At 35.9% G+C, this 20,905-nt stretch overlaps 1 protein-coding gene across 6 annotated transcripts in view; it reads right to left on the reverse strand.

Annotated features, from left to right (window-relative positions):
* The window catches only part of LOC115223791 (ankyrin repeat and IBR domain-containing protein 1), a 312,949-nt gene that overhangs the window by 165,519 nt on the left and 126,525 nt on the right, over positions 1-20,905 (reverse strand). For all 6 annotated transcript variants that reach the window (XM_036515478.1, XM_036515472.1, XM_029794458.2 and 3 more), the window contains one exon: positions 17,212-17,459. In XM_036515478.1, the coding sequence (XP_036371371.1) occupies positions 17,212-17,399 (188 nt within the window). In that variant the 5' untranslated portion in view covers positions 17,400-17,459. The remainder of the gene's footprint in view (positions 1-17,211; positions 17,460-20,905) is intronic.

The following is a 20,905-nucleotide window of genomic DNA, read 5'->3' on the forward strand; positions in this document are numbered from 1 at the left end:
CTCTTGCTGCAGCACTGAGACCCACACCTATTTCCTTTCCTTCGCTTTTCCGCCCTCTGATATTCACTGCATTCACCTCAATCCCCATCTTTCTTCATCTCACACTCTTTTCACTCTAGCACAAATAATGACAATGATTATACATTAGTTTCAAATTTTGGCACCAGGCTAGCAAGTTTGAAGGAGGGGGCAAGTCAATTACATTAACCCCACTGATCAACTGGTACTTTATTTTATTGACCTTGAAAGGATGAAAAGCAAAGTTGACCTCAGAGGAATTTGAACTCAGAACATAAAGACAGATGACATGCCACTATGTATTTTGACTGGCATGCTAACAATTTTGCCACCTCACCTAGAAAAACATGCCTGGCCATAAGGAAATATTACCTTATTTGGAATCAAGAGTTGGATACAGGAAGGACATCTGGCAATAGAAAATCTGCCTCAATAAACTCTGTTCAAATTATGTAAGCATGGAAAGTGGTCATTAAAACAATGATGATGATGGTAATGTTGATGTTTGGTACAAGTGGGTTAAACTGACATCTGGTGGTCATAAGGCACACACACATTCAGAACACTTTGATACATCAGAGAGGGAGGGTTGCCATTGCCTTTCTATTGAACCCAATTCTTTCTAAGGAGAAATTTTGGGCTATTTGAGAGTGCCGATAACAACACAAATCACTGACCTCTTGTTCAATTGTCAGCTGTCCTATTCTTTCACAAACACACACATTTCATCTCATTGAAGTGTTGATCATACCAGCATTGAAAGACACATAATGATAATGATATAATGGAAGTCATCATCATCATCATCATCGTTTAACACCCGTTTTCCATGCTGGCATGGGTTGGACAGTTTGACTGAAATCTGGAGAGCCAGCAGTTGCACCAGGCTCCAATCTGATCTGGCAATGTTTCTACAGCTGTGTGAATCTGAGTGATGTGAATCTGAGTGATGAATATGTTAAATAAAATCATAATTAATTGGCCTTCCTATATTTTCTTTTACGCAAAGCCAGGAACTTTTCAGCAATCCCTCATATTTGTATGCATAAAGCCATTGATTCACTACAAGTCACTTGAAATTTTGTGGGATTCACATTCTTGGACTTTATTGGAGTGAATCAATCTGATATATAAAATGTGTACACTACAACATATTCTCTACAACAAACCAAGCATGCATCACATGTCCAACAGAGTGTAGATGTGCCCTGATGTCATGTGAACCAGCCCTGCCTACACTCCGAGAGTGTAGTGGGTGCTTTTACGTGCCATCAGCACAGGAGCCAGTCAGGCAGGCCTAGCATCGATCATGTTTGGATGGTGCTTTTTACATGCCATCAGTACAAGAGCCAGTTGGGGGACTGGCATCGGCCATGATCGGTTCGTAAAAAGCACCAACTGATCATAGCCAATATATATATCATCATCATCATCATTTAACGGCCATTGTCCATGCTGATGTGAGTTGGACGCTTTGACCAGGGCTGGCGAGCTGGAAAGCTGCACCAGACTTCAGTCTGATTTGGCATGGTTTCTATAACTGGATGCCCTTCCTTATACCAACAACTCTGAGAGTGTAATGAGTGCTTTTATGTGCCACTGGCATGGGTGTCATTTGTAATTTTATTTGGCTTGATGGGCCTTCTTTTCAGGCATGACATAATGCTAAAGTCTTGGTCATTCATCATTGCTTCCATGTGGCCCAATGTATATATATATATAGTGGCCTGGTAAAAAGCACCCAGTTAACAGTGTAAAGTGGTTGGTGTTAGGAAGAGCATCCAGCTGTAAAAACCATACCAAAACTGACCTCACCTGTAGTTGTACCACATAAAGAGCACTTAGTCCACTCTGCTGGGTGGTTGGTGTTAGAAAGGGCATCCAGCCATAAAATCCCTGCCAAAACAGACACAAAAGTTTGGTGCAGGTTCCTGTCTGGCTGGCTTCTGTCAAACCATCCAATCCATGTCATCATGGAAAGCAGACATTAAACAATAATGATGTTGATATATATATATATATATATATATTTATATGACTTATAGCATATGACTTATAACACCTACTAGTGGTGTACAATATATTCCAGCAAGTTAGTACATATATGCGCATTTTATGTGCATGTGTTTAGAACTGCAATGTAAAAGTGTACTTGCTATTAAAATGGCCATTATCATTATGAACTGGCTGGTCCTATACTTCCTCCACTCAGGCAACCCCAAACTATTCCCCTCTCTATTTTTCATCACTCTTGCTACATACCTCACCCAGTCCCACACTATCTGTGCTATCCAGGCCTTCTTCCACACAACATTCATCTCTCTGGAATTAACTTCTGGCTCAGGTCCTTCCCGTAAGTGTTGACTTACAGCAACCATTTACACAGAATATTAATAATATTAAGGTCACTGGCCTTTGAGGGCCTGTGTAGATCATGGTCACAGCCTCTTCTTCCATACCCCAAAATTTAAAAACGGTTTGTTGTAGAGAATATGTTGTAGAGTACACATTTTATATATCAAATTGATTCACTCCAATAAAGTCCAAGAATGTAAATCCCACAAAATTTCAAGTGACTTGTAGTGAATCAATGGCTTTATGCATACAAATATGAGGGATTGCTGAAAAGTTCCTGGCTTTGGGTAAAAGAAAATATAGGAAGGCCAATTAATTATGATTTTATTAAACATATTCATCACTCAGATTCACATACTTATTGCAGTAGTGCTTCAGTTTCTCTAAGTCCTGTAAAAAAGTTCAGAAGGTTAGGCCTCCAAACAGGCCTTTTGTGGTTCCCTTAAAACTCTTCAGCACCCCTCGTATGTTATCATCATCATTTAATGTCCACCTTTTCATGCTTGTATGGGTCAGACAGAATTTGTTGGGACAGATTTTCTATGGCTGGGTACCTTTCCTGCTACCAACCCTCACATCTTTCAAAGCAAGGTAACATTTCCTGTATAGAGGCATGTTTCCCAAGGAAGACTAGAAATGAACAAACATCATTTGTAAAATGACAGTAATGCACACTTACTGCCAAAATGTGGAACAAAGACAATAATAAACACACACATTCATATATGATGGGCTTCTTTCAGTTTCCGCCAACCAAATTCATTCATGAGACTTTAGTCAGCCCAGGCCTGTACAGTGGGACTGAGCCCAAAACCACATTTGTGAAACAAGCTTTTCATCCTCACAGTGATACCTACACCTATATGTGTATATTATTTTAATTAACAGCTGTTTTTCTATGCACTATGTTTTTTTAAAAAAGCAACAACAGAATAAAAAGCAAAGCAAAATAATAAAAAATGGGATACAAAATGAAATATTTCAAAAGCAAGATAAACTTCTCTAAAGAGAAATGCTATAGCTGTTACTGCAAATATTATTTTTACATTCATACCATTCTTATCATTAGCTATTTCTTTGTTCCCAATCCGATTTCTCTAAATCTCAGCTGATCATATCTGAAATCAACATATTCCATTACCATCACATCAATTATCATTTAAAATAATCCACCACATTCTCTCTCTCTAGGCTTAAATTGATCTGGCATATCACACTTTAGAGGCACAGAAAAAATAATGCAAAACCACGAAGAATGTTCATTTTTCATTAATACTATTAAGAAAAGATGACACTGTCTGGAATGTAAAATAAGAGATAAAAATTTACTGTTCTTAGCTTAAATGCTTAGGATTATATAATAATTCATCATTCTAATGTAGCGGCATTTTGAAAACTGGGTGTTAGAGCTCACTCAGGTGTGTTGTGTGCTCATCAGATGATGGCAAATGTCAGAGGAAGTGCTATGGAGGGGTCATGATTTTATTCAGAAATAAGATATTAGTTTCAAATTTTGGTATAAGGTCAGCAATTTCAGGGTAGAGGCTAATTCCATCAATTCTGGTGCTCAATTGGTACTTATTTTATTGACTTCAGAAGGATGGAAAACAAAGTTGACCCCAGCAGAATTTGAACTCAGAACACAAGGACAGATAAAATGTCACTAAGCATTTTGCCTGGCATGCTAATGATTCTGCTAGCCTAGTGCCTTATTCAGAAGTAAGATATTAAAATCAGGTAGAATTCATATATTTTAAACATACTTTAATAAATAAAATGATACCAGTGCCGGTGGCACGTAAGAGAACCATCCGAACGTGGCCGTTGCCAGCGCCGCCCTGACTGGCCTCGTGCCGGTGGCACGTAAAAAGCACCATCCGTTCGTGGCCGTTGCCAGCCTCGCCTGGCCCCCGTGCCGGTGGCACGTAAAAAGCACCATCCGTTCGTGGCCATTGCCAGCCTCGCCTGGCCCCTGTGCCGGTGGCCGTAAAAAGCACCATCCGATCGTGGCCGTTTGCCAGCCTCGTCTGGCACGTAAAAAGCACCCACTACACTCACGGAGTGGTTGGCATTAGGAAGGGCATCCAGCCATAGAAACATTGTCAGATCAGACTGGGCCTGGTGCAGCCTTCTGGCTTCCCAGACCCCAGTTGAACTGTCCAACCCATGCTAGCATGGAAAGCGGACGCTAAATGATGATGATGAATGGGACATTATGTTATCAGTTAGCAGATGATGAGCCAAAGTTTAATATATTTTCTTTAAATATCATTTATCCACTTTCTTTTGTAATTCTCATTAAAATTTAACACAGCGTACATGAATATAAACTTATGCAAATATCTAAAAAGATGCACATGCTGAATGGAATAATATAAAAAAATAAGGGAAGTTTGCTTCCAAACACATGGTTCCAGGTTCAGTCCCACTATGTGGCACCTTAAGCAAATGTCTTCTACTATAGCATCAGGGTGGATTTGGTAGGCAGAAACTGATAGAGCCCATTATATGATTGCAGTCCAATGATTGAAACAAATAAAAGATAATAAACCACTGCTGTATTTTTGTCTTTTTTTTGTTTTCTTTTTGAAAAAATGGAGTGAAAGTTTACTGTTCTAATACATATAAAATATATACTGATAATATATGAAATTATACTATCAGTAAACTAGTTCTATTCCCATATGAAATATACACCAAGAGTTTAGCTTCAGTTTCGGTTTGTACTCCATCAGTTTCAATAGCAAGGCGTCCAGTTGATCTGATCAACAGAATGGCCTGCTTGTGAAATTAACATGCACTCCATAGACACGCACACCATTAATGTAGTTCTCTAGGAGATACAGTGTGACACAGAATGTGACAAAGCTGGCCATTTGAACTATATATATAACTTATTTTTGCCAGCTGAGTGGACTGGAGCAATGAGAAAGAAAGTGTCTTGCTCAAGAATACAATGAGCCACTGGGAATCAAACTCGCAACCTTAAGATTGTGAGCTAAATACCCTTATACTGCTACAGTTCCAATACATATAAAATACATACCAATAACAAACTGATATCAGTAATGTAAACCTATACCATATCTTGATTTGATTAAAGCCTTGACATTTAATCATAAAAGCTATACTTCTACTTGATAGTCAAGACAAAGATTCTGTGTAGAAAGATTCAAATGCCATAAATACTTAATCCTTTTAACTCAAAGGAATCAAACTCAAAGCACTTTTAAGAAACCATGACTAACATTTTGTGAAATTATGTCAACAACATCAAAAATAAACTCTAAGAATGTTTTCCACTAATTATCAACTCTAATTGTTATTGTAGAAAACACTCAGAATTTGTTTTCCACGTGCATTACAAGCTCCAACTGTTATCAATAAAGAAATAACAATCAAATCTCCTTCAGATCATAAGATACTGCCTTAAAAAAAAGAGAACATATTGGTAAGTGCAGTCTTAGATACAGTATGTCTAATAAAAGATGGGCTGGTCATGGTTATAATACTTAATCTAATCATTTTTTAAAGTTAGCTCCACAAATTTTCTAAAGAAATTAGAGCCAGCAATGAAAGTCATGATGTTTGATTTACTCAGTGCTGGCTCTGATTTCAATAGAATTTCTTATATCTATAGAAAATCTTTAGAGATAACTTTAAAAAGTTGTCTGAGACAGTAATATATACTTGATAGTATACCATGGTTGCATAACAAAATAGAGTGTCCTAATCAACAATTAACTTTTTGTAATACACTTTAACATATTTGCTAATAGTCTGAATGTTATATCCACTAAAAAACAACTACTAGTCCCCTAGTTAGATGATTTTTTATGCATCTTTAAGAAAGTTCCATTTCCTTCCCACTACTGTTACACTACTTTACTCTCAGAAATTGTTATCTCTTGTCTTACCCATTGCTCTCAAACTCTCTCAATAAATTTGGTAACCTTATGTATTCTGCTGCATTCCTTCTTAAAAATATATCCATCTATGACACTCATATGAACTTCACTTTTTCTCCACTTTATATATCATCATCATTATTTAACATCCATCTTCCATGCTGGCATAGGTGGGATGGTTTGACAGGAGCTGGAAAGCCAGAAGATTGCACCAAGCTCCACTGTTTGCTTTGGCATGGTTCTTACAGCTGGATTCCTTTTCTAATGTCAACCACTTTATAGAGTGGACTGGGGTACATTTTATGTGGTACCAGCACTGACAAGGTCTGTTTTGGTAGATCTATTTTTGCTTGTTTCTTTACTTATATATATATATATATATATAAATCATCATCATCATTGTTGTTTAACGTCTGCTTTCCATGCAGGCATGGGTTGGACGGTTTGACTGAGAACTGGCAAGTCAGGAAACTGCACCGGACTTCAATCTGATTTGGCAAGGTTTCTACAGCTGGATACCCTTCCAATTGTCAACCACTCCGCGAATGTAGGGGCCATGACTACGATTTCACTTGGTTCAATAGGTTTTCAGAAGCATGGCATGTCACCCAACAACTGAAGGGTGCTTTTAAATGAGCCAGTTACGCAACACTGGCATCAGCCACAACTATGATCTCACTTGGTTTGCTGGATCTTCTCAAGCATGGCATATCTCCAAAGGTTTCAGTCACTTGCCATTGCTTGTGTGAGGCCCAATTTTGAAGGTTGAGCTTCACTACCTCATCCCATGTCTTCCTGGGTCTATGTCATCCACAAGTTCCCATAACTGTTAGGGTATGACACTTCTTCACACTAAAACTCTTTCCAAACTTCAATTCTGCTTCTTCAGTACCAATAATCTAAACTTTTGTTTCATGTTAATATAATTAATACAAATCTAATTATTGAGTTGTCAGATATATTTGTTTGTTACTTTACAATGTTATTTGAATTGATACAGAAAATGTTTTTATCATGGTGTTTTATTAGTTTTTTTTTCTTTTTCTTTTTTTGTAGCCCTATTCTTCCTCCATAACTTTTGTTTATTGTTTTTGAAATGTCAGTGAATTTTGCCTCTTTTCAGACAAATGACAATGGAGTGTCAAGTAGAAAAAAATTAGCATTCTTGATATTTACTTCTCTTTGCATTAAAATAAGGCTTCAAAGCTGCCAAAATCACTAGAGATATTTGTGTTGTGTATAGAGAAAGTATTATTTCTGAAAGAATTGCACAGAAATAGTTTTCACTCATCAAGGAGGAGAAATACAACCTCAGTGATTCTCCACATTCTGACCAATGTGTTTAATTCAATGAAGATTGAGCTCATCCCTGAGAATCCATGCCAATTATCAAAGGAATTGGCCTGATAGATGGGATCCTTTCATGATACCATTGCCTGAAACCTTCACTCGATTGGCAATCCAGATGAAATGACCCCCATCGGTAACACAACATTCTTCTTCAACATAACAGTACTCACTAATTTGACAAAAAATGCTATTGAAGAGTTTAGTTGAAAAGTTCTACCACACCCATTGTATTCTCCTGATATAGGGCCTTCAGATTATCACCTTTCTCAGTCACTCTCCAACAGTCTGAAAGGTATTTCATTCAACAACAATATGGAGCTGAAAACATGACTTGATGAATTCTTTGAGTAAAGACCTAGTGGTTTCTGCAATCAAGGTATTGACATGCTAGGGGAACATTGGCAGGAAGTCAGGAACAATAAAGGAAAATATATTATTGATTGATTTGTTAAAACAGTAGATGAAATATAAGGTTTAAAATAAGTGGAAAAGAACCAATGAATTTATCTGACAAACCAATATAACACAAGCAAAGTAGCTAGTTTTAAAGTCTTGATAAGTGATGCAAGTAGTAACTCTACTGAAAAGTAATGTTTGTTACCACTTCAATAAGGCTGTTCTGTATGAAACAATGTTACTACTCTTTTTTAACCCCAGGAGAACACCTCCTCCAACTGGTTAATGACACAACCTGTGTCTGATATAATGTAACATAAAGCTTACAAAATTGTTGTGACTCATAAAAACTTCTTTGTCCTCAATATTTTGCTTCTAATAAACTATCATTTTATGTTAAGACAGGTAAAAAGAAAAGTTCAAAATCAGATACCATACTATACTCATATTTTTTTTTTATATGATTAACACTAAGCATATAGCAAGTTATATTTACTTTCAAGATACCATATTATAGAAATACATTTTTAAAAATATTTATATGTTTAAGGACAAAACATATTCCTTATAGTTAGGGATGATCTTCTTGGAATAGATAGATAGAGCATAGCTGATTAGTACAGGCAATAAAATATTTGAAGAGTTGGAATGGAATGAGAATGTTTGATAATATGTTAATGAAGGAAAAGGAGTCCCACACTTATAGACAACTGAATGAAGAAATAAACATGGCTGCTGAAAAGCCTAAAGGAAAGACTGGAAAGTGAATGATAAAGAGAAAATAAAAAATAATAGGAGACACGAAAATTTTCAAGTTATGAGAAAAAAAATAAAACAGTAACACTGAAGACCAAAGTCTGCTGTAGCATGCTGCACAAAAAATATGACTCTATATACTGCAGGATGATAGTGATCAAAATAATGCACATTCTGTGAAAATAAAAAGAAAACACTGTATTCTATGGTAAATTTAAGCCATGTAGTGTGATTAATTCTTCAGGTAAAAAGGATCTCCTGTGTTTTGGCTAGTAAATGAAGATGTGAAGCTTAACATTATAGAAACAGAAAGCCATAATGTGTGTACAAGAATACCATATGTGAAGCAATTCTTATTTGGTTTAGTAATATATTTTACATTTTGGAATAGGTAAAACTATAATGACAAACACTGAAGATTATAGTATAATACAGATAAAGGAAGTGGAACAGTATGTAGAAGCTGCAAAATGTCAGCAGGAAAGACAGCAAGGATTGTTTACTTTTTAGCCAAGGATTATGCTCTTTTATTACTAGTTTTAGTTATTAGATTGAAGCCATGTTAGAGAGACACTTTGAAAGGTTTAGTTGATGAGCACCTATTTTTTTTATAGCTGTTCGTACACAAGCATCATACAAACTACTTTACACTCTGAGAGAGTGATATATATACATATAATGAAACAGGAAGTTTGAAAATTTTTTGGTATTATTTATCACCATTTCATTTGTTAATAGGTATTACAGAGATTTACATGTTAGATAGACATATAAGGAAGTTCCTATTAGAAATTCTCCAGTCAGAGAAAAGGCTGGGATTTTACCTTTTTACATAACACACACACACACACACAGAGTCAAAGGGTTTCTCAATTTTCTGTCTACTAAATTCACTCACAAAGATGCAGTATAGCAGTACTGAAGCTAGAATCATATGGTTTCATAGTGATCTCCATAACCATGCAGTCATTCCTGTACCTATAAGCTCAGGATTAAATGACATAAAGTTGTACTTATGTTTCTACAAATGATCCTAAAGTAAATCTATTTCAATATTACGACGGGTTAAAAAACACATTAACATATTTCATAAAGTAGTAACTAGTATCAAGATAGACTGCATGCCAAATTTTTAGAAAATAATAAGTCAAGATTATGTGAGTAATTATACATTTTCCTGTGTGGGCTTTATTCCAAGTCAGAAAATATTTCAGCCCTGAACTGATGCTTCATTTTAAAAAGCACAAGTACACACCACATGAAAAATCTACTCGAATATTTAGGATAGAGAATCCTGGATTACATCCAAGTAAAAGCCATTTGACTTCTTGACAAACTTTTCTTCACACAAACCACTGCAGTTACTATCTGTCACTTATGTTGAATCTACAGCAATTCTTTGTTTAAACAAGGTAGTTGTGTACCACTTCTATATTTCCACTCCTTTTCTTATTATCCCAACTGTGTCTCACTTCACCTACACCCCACACTTGATACTCCAGATCTCTCTTCAAATATTTCCTTTACAAATATCAACAAGCAAAAACTCCAGCTTTAACATTAACTGCAACTCCACCTGTGTGAGAAGGCCTAATAAAATTTTGGGCACTTTCTCTCCTTCTCATATTAAATAATAATAGAAAAGAACATGTAAAATTAGCAGTGTAAAACTAATAATCTAGTTTCTTGCATGCTAATGAAGAAAAATAAAGAAATATATACATTCTGTGTGTGAGTCAGATTGTGATTTCTGATTTTTTTTTACATAAGCATATCATTATAGTGTTGAGCAAGAGAGTAAATATTATTTGCCTAGCTAATAGGAAATGCCTAAATGTAGTCACTGCACTGCAAACAAACCAAATTAAATGAATGATTGAAAAATATAAACATCCCAGAAACTAAAGTGTGGAAACCAGTTCCTAAAAAGCTTCAGAAGTAACTCAAACATTATCAGGGAAGGTGCAACATTTTTATAATAAAACAATTATAAGTAATGTCAAAGAAATTTGTAATAGAGTAACTTTGGTCAGTTCAGTTTCAGTATAACTAAAGCAAGGGGACAGTATACATACATTCTGAGCAACCGTTATATCAATCTTTACTCAGTTGGTATTGTAACACAAACTTTACTTCATACAATGACTGGTCATTTAGAGTGCAATGTGAGAATGACAACCCACTGCATATATTTGGCTATAAAATATTTATGACTAAATGATTTAGAGGCAAAGATTGACATGATAGCTTATATGTGCTTGTCTCAAATTATGAGATACTCTAGCAGTGGTTAAATACTCATCATAGAATCATAGACCTAGTGCAACAATCACTGTTGTAACTATTTTGATATGTATGTTTGTTTTGTGTTGTGTTTGCCATATTCAGGTGGTTAAATATGTATTTTCCATTTTATATAACAGGTTCTAGTATATTAATGTTACACCTATGTTTTGTTGACAGCAAGGCATATATTTTCTGAGGTTTACAAATGTTAGAGAAAATTTCAGTTCTCCATATTATTTATCTACTAGAACACTATTTTAATTGTTTAAGGCTCAGGTCAAGCATGATCAAGCTACCATAAAAGACAATCCAGTCATGACCCAGACCATCAATTTTTCAGTGCCTCTAAGAATGTATTACCTGATGAATCTATGTATCTTCCTTTTTAAAGACAATATGGTATAATTTGATGGAGATTTGGCTATTATTTCTAGTAGTTTAGATGACCTAAAATTATTTGTAATTGCAGCCAAATCTATTTTAACACATACAGTGTTTACATATGATAGTGTGGATAAGAAGTTAATTTCTAAGCCACAAGGTTTTGGATCCAGTACTACTGTGTGGTACCTTGGGCAAGTGCCTGTACCATAGCCCAGGACTTGTGAGTGGTTTTGGTGAAGGGAAACTGTGAGAAGCCTGTTGTGTGTTGTGTAAATAGACAGTAGCCACCAAAACCTAGTCCTAGTACATGGTCCTAGGAATTCAGATTGGAATACAGAATTGAAACTGATTTTACTACTATATCAATGACACAACGTGACCTGTGTTAACCATAGTAGCCCATTATACCAATGCCATTTGCACTCAAATCATTCGGTCTCTATAATCCTAATTAGATTGGGTCATTTGAAGAGCCTATGAAACTAAGTTGCATGGAGCCAAATCAAGCAGTTATTAAATAATAAATAATATATAAGAAGGTACAGGCAAGAGGCTGAGTGGTAAGAACTTTGCTTTCTTCTTTGCAAGGTGGTGAGCTGGCAGAAACAGCATGCCGACAAAATGTTTAGTAGTATTTCGTATGCCGTTATGTTCTGAGTTGAAATTCCACCAAGGTTGACTTTACCTTTCATCCTTTCGGGGTCGATAAATTAAGTACCAGTTACGCACTGGGGTCGATGTAATTGACTTAATCCCTTTGTCTGTCCTTGTTTGTCCCCTCTATGTTTAGCCCCTTGTAGGCAATAAAGAAATAAGAAGTTTGCTTTCTGACCACATGGTTCCGTGTTCAGTCTCACTGGGCAAGTGTCTTCTAGTATAGCCTCAGGCTAATCAAATCTTTGTAAGATTTGAAAGAAGCCTGTCATATATATATATTTGGATGTGTGTGTGTGTGTGTGTGTGCATGTGTGTAATCTGTGTTTACTGCTTGACAACTGGTGTTGGTGTATTTATGTCCCTGTAACTTAGTGGTTTAGCAAAAGAGAACGATAGCTAACATAAGTAAGAAAAAATAATGTACTGGGGTTTATTCATTCAACTAAAATTCTTCAATTGGCCGGTCTAATGGCTGGAACAAGTAAAGGATGAGTGATATTCATGTAAGTGTGTGTTTGTGTGAGTTTGTATTTCCTGTTGCTTTCACATGTATTCACTGGTTGAAAAGAATAGCTTCACTGTTCATGCAGATGGTGTTAAAAAGCATGCCTTGACACATTGCATGGTTTCTGTAAGCAAAAGGCTCATTCTTATGATGCCATTTGTCTCCAGTCTCCAGGCAACCATGTCCAAGTTGTTTGTTGTCTGATAGACTTGCTTGGAAATGGATGGGAGTTGGGCATCCAACCATAGAAAACTCTGCTCCAATGTGCTCTCATCTGATCCATGCAAACATGGAAAAGTAGACATTAAAATGATGATGATGATGGTGATAACAACATATGTTTTAAAGCCTCTTCCTAGAAACAATGTACCCAATATAGAATGCTGACCTTATAATGAAATTTTGCTCAAACTGTTCAACATCTTTGTCAAAATTGCAGTAAAGAAACAAAATGAAGGCATAAAGATGTTGCAGATAGCAAAACATCAAGCTGAATGCTTAACAATATGTAATCTTTTTTTTTTCTTATTTTACAATGCATAAGGTTGACTGTCTTTTGTCTCCTCCTGGACAAAGAAATACATTCAGATAAAAACAATAATAATACAACGAATCATTTCAATCAACTAAAAAAAAAAAAATACAAAAAACCCCAAAAGACAAAAATACTCTTTATCAATAAAAAAAAAATCAATATTATATTATCAGCTATTAACTGCTCTAAATTGAGTGCTGTGAAGGAACAAAAATAACCTTCAATGTATATTCAAACAGTTTTGCAAATGTTTGAAATTAAAAAAAAATGGTGGATTTCTTCTAGCTGTTTACTACCTTATAATAAGTTTGTGTTTAAAACATTTTGTTTTGTTTGATGTTGTTTTTTGTTTCAGATGCTACCATCATTATTATGTCTGTTATAATTAGCTTCTGTTGTAGTTTTGTCCTGCTTTGCATCATCACTAATATTTATCTATTTTTTAATTTTTTTTTTTTTGCGTTTAGTTCTAATTCTTCTAAATCTGTCTAGCTACCATTGTGAGTGTTAGAGAAGGTCGGGGAAAAAATGAAAGAATAGAGATCTAACTCAACAATAACCATCTCTTTATACTCATTCAGACTGATCAGAATATTAATAGGCAGTATTTACAGACCGTTTCAGGTTTTATAAAAAAAAAAATAATAAAATCAGAGAAAATTAGTTTTTTTTTTTTGTTATTGATACTCTGCTTTTTCTAATAATAACCAAACAGCCGAAAATAAATTAAAATATTATTCATAAACTTTTGCAATGGCTCCTGATTTGAGACTACAACACTGGGTACTCCATATACCTTTGACAATGATGATGATTGATGATGACAACAATGAGGATGATGATGACAATGATGATGACAACAATGGTGATGACGACGACAACAACGATGAATATGATGACAGACAATAACAACGGTGAAGATAACAGATAATAATGACAATGCCAACAATGATGATAGTGATGATGATGATGATGACAATGGGGATGTTGACGATGATGATGATGATTATGGCAACAATGATGATAATGGTAATAATGATGGTAGTGATGATAGAGGCTATCACTGATACCATAATCATTTCAATGTCACTTTTCTATGGCAAGATGGTTTGGACAGATCAACACTAAAAATTTCACTGTTCATTTTGTCAGCATCTTTGGGTCAACTCTCCCTGTTGCGGTTAGTGCAGGACCAAAAGGGGTTGGACACAACATGGGCATTGAGAGGTAGAGAGATGAATGAGCCAAGAGGAACAAAATGGCGATGCCTTGATACAGCAAACTCCAGTTTTTAGAAGCAGTAGAAACCATAAAAAGAGGAGAGAGCATGCCTGCAGGCCGGTGTCTAGGATATATCTTTGAGCAATTGATTTTACACAAGCCAATTGAGTTACTTTTCTCTGAATGTGGTCAAAGATATCTGTGTCTGTATGTAGCAACAGACCAGTCCCAGATGTGGAAGCAATACTCCTTTGCAAGCCGCACTTGAACTTTGTAGAGTATCAATAAATGGTAAGGGGCTGAAGTATTTTCTGAGCCTGAAGAGGAGGGTCAGTCTCTCAGATATAATCCCAGCTATGTTAAGGATATGTTTCACAAAGAGAGATACTCGATAATACTCAAAAAAAAAAAAAAGGAATGTTTTCTTATTGAAAGAGAAAAGACTTGCACGGCACTCATAGATGATGCATTTAAAGTCAACATTCATGAAATGTTAGATAAGAACAAATCATTTTACTAACTAACTATTTGAGGAAAGGACTTCCACAAATTCCAAGCTGTAGTTTGGAGGATGTTCTATAAAATCAGGTATGAATTTCTTGTTAACCATTTTCTATGGTGTTGCAAATAATGTCAGAATTGGCAATATACTTAGTGAAACTTGACATTCAGTTCCCTACTATTCATCATCATCATTTAACAACTGTTTTCCATGCTGGTATGGTTTGGATGGTTCAGCAAGAGTTGGCAAGCCAAAAGACTGCACCAAACTCCATAGTTTCTATAGCTGCATGCCCTTCCTAACATCATATAGTTATTATGGCAACAACACAGGATTAGTTGCATCCCTGAAAGCTTTAATATACTAACAATCAGGCTTACATAATGTCAGGCAAAAAGCTTCAAATCAGACTAACTGGTCTAAAGTCCAAAGATCAGTCTGGCGAACTAGTCACTAGGGCAAAACACAAAGTCTCAATACTATCAAAGAAGAAACATGGTTCTATATACAAACAATGGGCCCACAACCAATGAAGAGCAGCTTCTGGCAACTGACAAAGAACTAGAAATTCAAATGTAACAGATGTAAAGAAATAGTAAGCATTAGTGTTAGTTATGGAATTAATTCAGTGAAAGGATTATACAGCTTGTGAGTTCCTTTTGAGTGTTGGGCCCCAAGGAGGCAAAGTGGCTGAGTTCCTTTTGAGTGTTGGGCCTCACGAGGGGAATGACCGAGACCTTTGGCATTATGTCATGCTTGAGAAGAACACCCATCAAGCCAAGTAAAACTGCAGTTGTGGCAGATACCGGTGTCATGCAAATGGTACATAAAAGCACCCATTAAACTCTTGGAGTGGCTGGCATTAAGAAGGGCATCCAGCCATAGAAAACCATGCCAAATCAGACTGGAGCCTGGCACAGCCTTCCAACATGCTAGCCCAGTCAAACCACACAACCCATGCCAGCATGGACAATGGACATTAAATGGTGATGATGAGTTATAGTTAAACAATTTCATTTTATATGTGACCTTATTAAGACTAGATGTGGTTTAGTGTGAACATACTATCTGGAGTAAGAAAGAAAAAAGATAGCAATAAAGGTCAGAGAGAGAAGTTAATTCCCTTGGCATCAAATGGTTTCTCCCTCTCTCTTTTTCCTATGTAAAGAGTGTTATAATGCAAGATTAATTAGACATGAACACTGAATGCAAAACATTTGTGGAGACTGAAGAGAAAGACAATAGTGCATATTGCTACTGGACACATGATGTTAACTTGCATGAAAGATGAAGCACAAATGAGTTGTGAGAGCAATTGTGTATGTACAAAAAGCATTAGTCAATTTATACAGACAATTGTGCTGTGAATTGACAATGACTTCTGTACAAGACTATGTCATGTACTGTTAGTAGATGGTACTAGTGACAAAGAAAATTCTGAAGATGCACAGAAAGAAAGGCATTATCCTGCTTTATTAGATATGATGGAGGGGTGAGGTGAGTAGCAAATGTGTGATATAGCAGACCCATCCAACCCATATCATATGGATGAAAAAAAACCCAGAAAAACTGACACTCAAATTATGATAATTCATTATTATCAAAAATTGTATTACAGGTTTGTACAAATTTAAAATAAAAACTTTGGAATTTTCTTTGAGTAAGTAGCAATGAATTACATTTAAAGTAGCACATATAAAATATATATTTATAAAGCAACTGTAGCTATGTTGTTAAGAAGTTTGTTTCCAAGCCATGTGGTTTTAGGTTCAGTCCTACTGTGTGGAACTTTGAGCAAGTGACTTTAACAATAGCTTCAAGCTGACCGAAGTCTAATGAGAGGATCTGGTAGACAAAAGGTTTGTGTGTATATAGAGTGCACAAGTGATGATTGTAAATAAGTATCACCATCATACAACTGATGTTGTTTGTCTCCAGTCTTCCATGAAGAAAGTCTACCTTGCTTAGAAAAAGGTGACGGGCATCAAGACAATGAAAATTTGCCTCCACAAATTCCATCTGACCCATGCAAGCATGGGAAAGTGGAGGTTAAAATGATAAGGGTGACTTAATCACTTTCAAAAGATAATTGAAATTAAAAAATACCCAGTACACCCTATGAGGTAGCCAGTGATAAGAAGGGCATTGAGCTGTAGAAACCATGCCAAAGCAGACATTGAATCTTGGCTCAGTTCCCTATCTTGTCAGTTCATGTCAAACCCTCCAACTTATGCTTGCATAGAAAAAATGATATTAAACAATGATGATGATGATAATGATGACAATGATAATGATGATATTTAGAAAAACTAAAAGGGATTGAGAAAAGGTATCTTACCGTAGTAATGTTCTCATACCATGCCTTGATGCATAATGGACAGGTGTCTCATGGTTACAAGAGTCACCATAAGAACTGTTGGGATCCAGTGATTTACGAAACTCATTGTTACCATTATATACATTTAGAGCAGCTATTTCATCGCCATTCTGCAAATATTTCCGGAATTTCGATGAAGAGCTCCCCATCTTCACACCACAGATGTCAGGTATGCTTATCTAGCAAGCAATAAAACCTCCTCTTGTTATCTGCAAAAAAAAAAGAAAGAAAAAGGTTACAATTAACAATTCCGTCATCACGCATGATTTCAAAGAATAATATAAAAAGATATAACATAACAGGCATAGGAATGGCCATGTGGTAATTAGCTTGCTTACCAACCACATGGTTCCGGGTTCAGTCCCACTGCGTGGCACCTTGGGCAAGAGTCTTCTACTATAGCCTCAGGCTGACCAAAGTCTTGTGAGTGGATTTGGTAGACGGAAACTGAAAGAAGCCTGATGTATATATATATATATATATATATATATATATATATATATGTATGTATGTATGTATGTGTGTATGTTTGTGTGTCTGTGTTTGTCCTCCCAACATCGCTTGACAACCAATGCTGGTGTGTTTATGTCCCTATAACTTAGCGGTACAGCAAAAGAGACCGATAGAATAAGTACTAGGCTTGCAAAGAATAAGTCCTGGGGTCGATTTGCTCGACTAAAGGTGGTGCTGAGACAAGTAAAAGAGTAAAGAGAGTATAAAAATATAAAGTGCCCTTCTGGACATTATTGTAGACATCAATCAATGAAGATTTATTTATTTATATAGGCATGGTTATGACTGTGTGGTTAAGAAACATGTTTTGCAACCCTGTAGCTTCAGGTTCAGTTCCACTGCATGGCTTTTTGGACAAGTGTCTTCTACTACAGCCTCAGGCTGACCATTGCTTTGTGAAGGAATCTGATAGATGGAAACTGTGGAAACACATTTAATGTGTGAGTGTGGGTGATGCATGTGTGTCATGTCATGTGTGTGTAATTATGTGACTGTCAGCCCTCCCACTGCTTAACAATTGATGTTGGTTTGTTTACATCCTTGCAACTTAATGGCTCAACAAAAGAGACCAATAGGATAAGTACTAGGCTTTAACTCAATGGTTCCCAAAGTGGGTGGTACCACCTCAACGGGGGGCAGTAGAAATGAGGCAATAATGGGGTGACCAAAACAGGCAATGAATGTAAAAAAAAATATATAAATAAAGGGTTAATTAGGTCAAGTTTTATTTGTGAAATACTGTTGTTTTGAATTTGCTACAGAAAATGGTCTGTGATGATGAGTGGTGGTAGTGGGGGGAGGGGGGCACTAGGAATGTGACCTTAAAACCAAGAGGTTGGCAGCCTGAAAAAGTTTGGGATCTATTTGTTTAACTAAACCTTTTAAGCCAGTGCCACAGCAGGATCGCAGTTCAAAAACTGAAACAAATAAATGACAAAATATTAAAAATAGGGATATCACCAAGTATTCTTTATTTCCAATTAGGACTGAGCCTAGTTCCAAAACAAAAACTGGAATGACTGATAATCTGGGAGAAAACTAAATAACTGCAAGGTGTTGCCAACATCTAATTCATGCTATGCTGCTTTTTAGATAATAAATCTTCTGTGTTGTGAAAAGTGACATATGAAAAGATAAACCTTGATAAGAATATTGAAGAAATAAATTACTAGAATTTCTAGTCATTCACCAGAAGCCTGGTCACATTGCAGGACTGTGTTGTACTGCTGTTCAGTATACAGAAGACATATAGTGAAATATGAGACAAAGATTGTGTTTTATGGTAAGCTTGTCTTCCAAAATATTATTTTATATAAAAGAAAATAAAGACATTAGAGTCCCCCTGACGAAATTAGTGGTAGTATGCATCAGTCAAAATCAGTTTAAAAGAATTTTCAGAAAATGAAAGAAGTGTGTGTGTGCTCATGCAGCGAGTAGCAGGAGAATTACAACATTTAGGGTAAGGACTTACACTAAGGAAGAAAGAGCATGCTGGCTGGCTGGGCTATAAATAGCATAGAGGAGTTTACAAGAAAGAAGTCTGTCAGACAATGAGATGGTGGTGGGTCAAAAGATAGATAGAGTGTGAGAGAGACATAGGAAACAGTAATGAATTAAATTAATACAGGATACAGAATTATTTACGTATATGTAAGCATTCATACATATATATATATATATATATATATATGTGCGCGCACGCACACACACACACACACACACACACACACACACACACACATAAAATGTGTATTATATATTGAAGTAGAAAGATTTGAAAGTTCTATACAACATAGGGATGTGTATAGAAGAACTATTGACCAATGGGTGCATAAAGTTTTGCCCTTTTTTGGAGGAGAAGAAGAAGGGAGATTGAAAAAATATTAGAGCCATTTCAGGCTTGGAATGTAAAAAGCAGATGATAATGTAATAATATAAACTAATATAATAACCATGCCAAAGCAGACAGTAGAGTCTGGCTCAGTCCTCTGGCTTGCCAGCTACTGTGAAACCATCCAACCCATACCAGCATGCAAAACAGATGTTAAATGGTGGTCGTGGTGGTTGCTGATAGTTAAACTGGATAAAAGATTTTTTTTTCTTAGTAACATTATGCTCCTTATGATTTTCCATACTATCTCTTTCTATATTCATGCATGCATTTGTGCATACACACATACAAGCAAATGCTCATCAACAAACCTAAACAAAGAGGTAGTTATTGTCAACAGTCAATTAGCTTTGTTCAGCTCTCTTAGTCCTACAATGGTATTGGTCGTGTGATCTTTTTTAAATATCACTTGACTGTTTTTTTTTCTAAACTTAAAAAGAGAGATCAGAAGTCCTTACTGACTATTGAAGGAAACCTAACTACATTGTTGCTATTGATAAAAACACACATGAACCTGAGGACCCACTAAATTTAATAGGGAACAGAAATTTTTGATATAGCTCTCAGATGCAGTCACATGAAGAAGGTATAAAAAAAAAGAAAACAGCCAGGAAAAAGACAATGAATTTTGTAATCATAAAAATATCTAAAATTACATTACAAAGTTACATTCATAAATTATTTCTAAATAAGCATCGACTAGTTAAGAAACCATGCCAAGAAAAAGAGACATTCTCCACCTCTTCCTTATTATCATCATCATTGCTTCAATGACCACCCTTCCCTGCTTGCATGGGTCAGACAAACTTTACAGAGGCAGATTTTCTATATTCAAATGCCCTTCCTGTTGCAACCTTCAGCTGTTTCCAAATAAGGTAATATTTTTTCATGGCCAGATAGGCTTTCACAAAATATAGGAAATGAATGACACTGTGTACCAGTGAAAGATAATTTACAACAATCACATGATGGTAAGACAGGGAGACACAAACACACACAGAGTCTTACACACAGACATGTGCACGTGTATATACAATGGGCTTCTTTCAGTTTCCATCAAGCAAATCCATTCTGAAGACTTTGGTCAGCCCAGGGCTATAGTAGAAGACACCCGCTCATGGTATCATATTATAATCAATATGCTCCATTATACAAGAATTATCTTTTAAGTAAGTTTCTACCAAAACTGCATTAAGTAGACAGCTAGGATTGCAATAAAAGCTAGCAATTGAGTCCATATTATTGATCCTT

The sequence above is a fragment of the Octopus sinensis genome, linkage group LG2, assembly GCF_006345805.1.
Source record: "Octopus sinensis linkage group LG2, ASM634580v1, whole genome shotgun sequence".
NCBI classification, from domain to species: Eukaryota; Metazoa; Mollusca; class Cephalopoda; order Octopoda; family Octopodidae; genus Octopus; species Octopus sinensis.